Source organism: Chionomys nivalis, chromosome 5 (assembly GCF_950005125.1).
Source record: "Chionomys nivalis chromosome 5, mChiNiv1.1, whole genome shotgun sequence".
Lineage (NCBI taxonomy): Eukaryota > Metazoa > Chordata > Mammalia > Rodentia > Cricetidae > Chionomys > Chionomys nivalis.
Window position 1 is genome coordinate 32,336,978 of NC_080090.1, and position 6,000 is coordinate 32,342,977.

The 6,000-nt window shown below is 43.5% G+C and overlaps 1 protein-coding gene across 3 annotated transcripts in view; it reads left to right on the forward strand.

The window, feature by feature from the left end:
- The window catches only part of Ercc6 (ERCC excision repair 6, chromatin remodeling factor), a 71,770-nt gene extending 69,003 nt beyond the window's left edge, over positions 1–2,767 (forward strand). For all 3 annotated transcript variants that reach the window (XM_057770085.1, XM_057770087.1, XM_057770086.1), the window contains 2 exons: positions 149–221; positions 1,113–2,767. In XM_057770085.1, coding sequence (XP_057626068.1) covers positions 149–221; positions 1,113–1,529 — 490 coding nt within the window. In that variant the 3' untranslated portion in view covers positions 1,530–2,767. The remainder of the gene's footprint in view (positions 1–148; positions 222–1,112) is intronic.
- Positions 2,768–6,000: the final 3,233 nt, after the last annotated feature.

A 6,000-nucleotide genomic window follows, 5' to 3' on the forward strand; every position in this document is an offset into this window, starting at 1 on the left:
AGCTGAGTGTAGAAGTCAAGCGGGTAGAGCAGGGGTGTGGGGATCGGAAGGCAGCAGCTTTCCTGGGAAATGTTTAGTTGGAGATAGTCCATGGCCTCCTCTCTTGCAGCACCTCACCTTCTGTCTGCCTTACTCTCTTCTTGTTTAGGAACAGGTTCGGTAAGAAGAGGAACTCCAACCTCCCTGTGCAGCGTCCTTCATCACGAACAGAAAAGTGTCAGGTAACAGGGTAGCCTAGCTGCCTGTTTGAGATTTACTTAGATGGCCAGGAGAGTGTCATTTAGATGTTGAGGAAAATGGTTGTAACTGCCATAGTGACGGCTGATACCGTAGGCTCTGGGTTGTAATGTACTCACATTGGAATTGAAGGACCAGCTAACGTCCTCGAACACAAAATTTCGCAGACCCTCTATTCCATGCTTAGAGTTAATATGCACCTATCTGGAGAGGGCGTGTCAGCCCTCAAGGCTCCATGTCTAAACCAGTGGCCAGAGAACCTTCTTGAATGTTGGACAGAGCATCTACCCTTCACCACACTGCAGCAGTGGCAGAACTGGGCAAACGCCAGTCTTTCTGATGAAGGCTGTGAAAACTCCCAGGCTAAGACTCTATTTTTAGACGCATGGGAACTCCTTCAGGAACAGAGGCCCTTTCCAGTCTCCTGCGGTCCATGCTTTCAGCAGCAGGCGCTTGAGGCACTTTCCGGGTCAGATTTGTGGTATGAGAGGGCGGGAGAGAGAAAGAATGCTGAAAAATGGAGAGAGTGACAGCTGCCCCTTGTCCCACGGTGTGGGTTGGGTGCATGTGGGAGAAAGAAGCTACCCTAAGCCTCTAGAAGATCTGCCACGGCACTGGGCCTGCAAGGCAGGGCTCCCTCAGCTCCTCAGCCCCCATGCTTTCTCTGCTAACCAGGAGATGACTTCATTCCTCTTCCTTCCTGCTCGTGTCTGCGGGATTTATGTGCAGATCCTTTACCTTGGGGTTCCAGCCTTGCTCCCACCTCTCAGCACATGGCGTTTGGGTTATGCTGTGGATCCTCATAGCCTTTGGGGAAATAGGTTGGGGAATATGCTGGAAGTTCAGTTTATTAATGGGTAGTCTTGTTTCTCTAGAACACTGTGAAAAAGGAGGGGAAAGCTTCCGCCCCTGAGCACTTCAGTGGCAGAGAAGATGGAACTTCTTTGTCTGGAGCCCCCAGTTCCTCCTCACTCCTGGCCAGAATGCGAGCAAGAAACCACCTCATTCTGCCAGAACGCTTGGAGAGCAGCAGCGGACACCTCACCGAGGCTGCTGCCTTGCCTCCCTCCAGCACAGAACATGATGACCTTCTGGTGGAGATGAGGAACTTCATTGCTTTCCAGGCCCAGGTGGATGGCCAGGCCAGCACTCAGGAGATCTTACAGGAGTTCGAATCCAAGCTGTCTGCAGCACAGTCCTGTGTCTTCCGAGAACTACTGAGAAATCTGTGCAATTTCCACAGAACTCCTGGTGGTGAAGGGATTTGGAAACTGAAGCCAGAATACTGCTGAACAGCAATGCTTCCTAGACCTTTTCAAATGGAAATCTCGGCTCACCAATCCTGTGATTAGTGATGGGGTGTGTGTGTGTGTGTGTGTGTGTGTGTGTAAGCATAAGGGCATGGCTGCAGAAAGTGTTTACTGTGTTATCTACCTCAAGGCTAAAACTTGAAGAAGAAAATACTTGGAGAGCTTTTTGTTTTGTTTTATTTTGTTTTGGTGGCACAATGAATTATGTTATAAAACCAGGGACCTAACAGTTGCTTATTGGAACAAATGTGTTTCTTAATCCAAAAGATGCTTTCAGGGAGCACACTCTACTTGAGGATAGAAACCTCAGTTCTTACTGGTGCTGGGAACATGTCTTCTGTTTATCCCACCCTTGCCCATATGTCATCTGGTCACCTCAGTACCTTGATAGAGAACTGTAAATGTTTCTGTCCCATGGCCACATACAGAAAGATATTTGTTACCTGTCAAATCATTAACTACCTATAAATAATTCTCTACAACACTGTTAGCTTAGCAGTTCAGTTTTTGTTGTTTGTTTTAAATGGTGCTAGAGACAGACTCTGGTGCGTTGTGCATGCTAAGTCTGTGCTTTACCGCCAGGTTCCACCCAGTTCCATATACATACATACACGCACATATACATACACACATAAATATGTCAAAGAAGGAAGAGTCTATTAGTTTCTATTCTGTTTTATTATCTAAAGATAATATTTATTTAACTAGGTCAATAAGTTATAAACATTCGTAGGCCTTTTGTTTCTGGGGGGCTCTTTGTTTATTTTTCTTCTAGTCATTAGCTTGCAGGGAAATGATGATGCCCTTGTCCTTGGGCCCAAGTACTGACCTGATTCATCAGTGGGAGCATTAGTGCATTGTGCCTGTAATGTCTGAGATCTAAGTCATAGCAAGCTAGAGAAGGTATAGACATCCCTTTAATTAAAAATAGCCAGTTAAAGTTTCTGACTGTGCAGTAAGGCAAGGAAGCCATGTTCCAGCTCTGCCGCTGCCCTGCCCAACCTAGGTAGGTTGAGTCCCAGGGCCGTGCTCTGTAAACATGGCCATCCAGCCAACCCGGGAGAAACTTAAAGACCAGCTCTGAGTTAGAATAGTTTTTTAAATAATATACAGCACCTTTATACATTGAGCTGCAATCTGAATTTTTGATCGTTAAATACTTTGTGCAGTGTAAATAGATTAAATGTATTAAACATTTTATATAATTAAAAATAAAGAATTTTTAAAGATAACAGCTTGTTACTGTATTGGTGCTTGTAAAGTCTTTAAACAGTCTCGGCCTTCCCACCCCACACCTTCCCACCCCACACCTTCCCACCCCACACCTTCCCACCCCACACCAGTCTAGCTGCTGCTCCAGAGCCTGTGCAGTAGCCTGGGCTTTTCTGTGACTGCTGGCGTGGGCTGATCCTTCCAGTGTCATCTCTGAGTTTTACCTGGACACATGACTGCCCAGCTAATAATTGCTTCTCAGCCTCCCTGGCAGGTAACTGTGGCCATTCGACAGTCGTAGGCAGTGAGATGGAAAACTTCAGTTTAACGTAAGAGTCATGGTGTGCATGCCCCCAAAAGCTCCCTGTTTTGTGGCCTGGATGTTTGAGAGCCTCAGAGGATTCCTATGTTCCAAGAGAGGGTGTGTGCTGAGGTTTTAGTAGTTGCTTTACCAGTCGAGGATGTCTGTCTTTGACCTGTTACTTAAGAGAGGCAGGCGGATCTCTGTGAGTTCGAGACCAGCCTGGTCTACAGAGCTAGTTCCAGGACAGGCTCCAAAGCCACAAGAGAAACCCTGTCTCGAAAAACCAAAAAAAAAAAAAAAAAAAGAGTGAAATAAATGAACTTATTTAACTGTTTTAGAAATGATTTTAACACCTCGTCTGTTTCATGTATGTCACATATTAATGGAATAAGAAGTTCTTGTTATATCTAACTCTCACATTACATAGGCCTTTTCACTCCTATGATACAACTGCTTTCACTGAACTACTCAATTCTAAACCCATTACAGATTCCGTTCCCCCACACTTGCCCACAGCAGGTAGGTCCATTTTGGTAGATTGTTTTAAAGTCAATCTTGTGATTGAAATGGCCTTATTTTAACCTGAATTTGTAGTAGCATTTCACTCTATTTTTTAAAAAGATTTATTTATTATGTATACAGTGTTCAGCCTCCATGTATGCCTGCAGGTCAGAAGAGGGCACCAGATCTCATTACAGATGGTTGTGAGCCACCCTGTGGTTGCTGGGAATTGAACTTAGGGCCTTCAGAAGGGTAGTCAGTGCTCTTAACCTCTGAACCATCTCTCCAGCCCCATTTCACTCTATTTTAATGAATAAAACTTGCCTGAGGATCAGAAAAGTCAAAGAACCACACTGGCCAGCCTTACAAACCAGGCAACAATGACACACATCTTTAATCCCAGTAGCCACACTAGTTTGCCATAGAAACCAGGCAGTAGTGGTACACACCCTTAATTCCAGAACTAGAGAGGATTATAAAATGGGAGAAGACAGCTCTCAGGCTCAGTCTCATTCTGAGATTGCTGGAGGTAGGATTACCATTTTTGGACTGATACCAAGGTAAGAGTCAGTGACTGGCTGCTTTGCTTTTCTGACCCCAATTTCTGTCTCTGGGTTTTCATTAATCACGCATCATGTATTTCCCTGACTTCTTCAACATCAGACAACCCCGTGTTTCTTGGTTATGTGCAGAAATTTGCTGTATCTTCTTGTTCATACCATATTCACCTAGTTCTCTAGATTGAAATGAAGGGCAATTATGAAATAGGCAAAAATGAAAAGTCATTATAGAATAGCCGCCCCCCAGAGGTTTCTGTCCTGCCCAGTTCCCACAGTCGTTAAGTTCCAAAGAAATCACACAGGTCTACATTAGTTATAAACTGGTTAGCCTAGTAGCTCAGGCTTCTTATTAACTCTTATAACTTATATTAGCCCATTATTATTGTCCATGTTAGTCACATGGCTCAGTACCTTATTCAGCGAGGCAGTCACATCTTGCTTCTTCTGTGGCTGGGTCAGGACTACAGATTAGGACTTCCTTCTTCCCAGAATTCTCTGTTCTTCTCACCCTGCCTCTACTTCCTGCTTGGTTGTCCCACCTCTACTTCCTGCCTGGCTACTGGCGAATCAGCGTTTATTTAAAGTACAATTGACAGAATACAGACCGTTGTCCATACCAATTTGAGACACCAGCTTTTGACTCATCACACTGTGCTGTGTCCATAGCAGATGTAGAGATGTCTGTTTTTTCTTCACACTCTACACACTGCTATTTGGTTTTACCACCAGTGGGAAAGTTCCTTTCTATCTCTTCTTCTGACTTATTTTTGTGCATTTTTTTGTTTCAAGCAAATGATAGAATTAGCTTATTAAGTTCCTCTAAAGTTGTGTTGCTCTTTTGACCAGGATTGCATTAGTTTATCCATTAATTGGAGGATAATAGACTTCTTCATAATGAATATAATTTTCCCATTAGTTTTATGATAGGCCTCATTTTATTTAAGTCATTTATATACTCGGGTAACATTTCTCATAAGGGTCTTGCACATTTTACTTTAGCTTTTTTTTCTGGATGTTTTACAGAATTTCAGTTTAGGTTAAGGATCATTTATTTTCACATAAAAATCTGAATAACTGGAACATTCCTGTATCAACTTTGTGTTGCTTATCACTTGGAAGTGTCTACATTTAGTTTTTTTCTGTTTTGTTTTCTTTTTAAGAAGCTGCTACTTAGCTGTGCACTGACGGCACAAACCTTTAATCTCGGCACTCAGGAACCAGAGGCAGGTGTGTGTCTCTGAGTTCGAGGACAGCCTGGTCTACAGAGTGAGTTCCAGGACAGCCAGGGCTGTACACAGAAACCCATCTTAGAAAACAAGATCATAAATACAATCTTTTAAATGCCCTTGTTAGTTGCCTATGTGATTTGAATGTGAAGTGCCCCATCACAGTCTCGTGTTTGAACAACTGGTCCCCAGCTGGTGACTCTTTGGGAAGGTTGTGTAAAAACTGGAGGTAAAGTCTTGCTGAAGGAGGTGGATCTCTGGGTATGGGCCTTGAGGTTCCTAGTCCAGCCCCACTTTCTATTCCCACTCCACTCTCTTCCGACTATCGACGGATGCAGTGTATCAGTGAGCCTCTGCAAGTATGAGCCAGAATGAACCCTTCTTTCCATAGGTTCTTCTGTCTGGGTATTTTGTCAGCAATGAGGAAAATGATTAAATACAATTATATAAATAGTTATTTTCTCAACATTTGAAAAGCAGGTCATCCCTTCCCTCCGGATTTATACATTACATTTATAAAGTCACCATTGCCATCATGTCCCATGTTCATATAATTATGGGAATGTTTCAGGGTTCTATATTTTGGTGGTTTTGTCCATTCATCTTTACCAATAAGCCACTTCTAGTCATGTGTGTGTCTAAGTCATTGT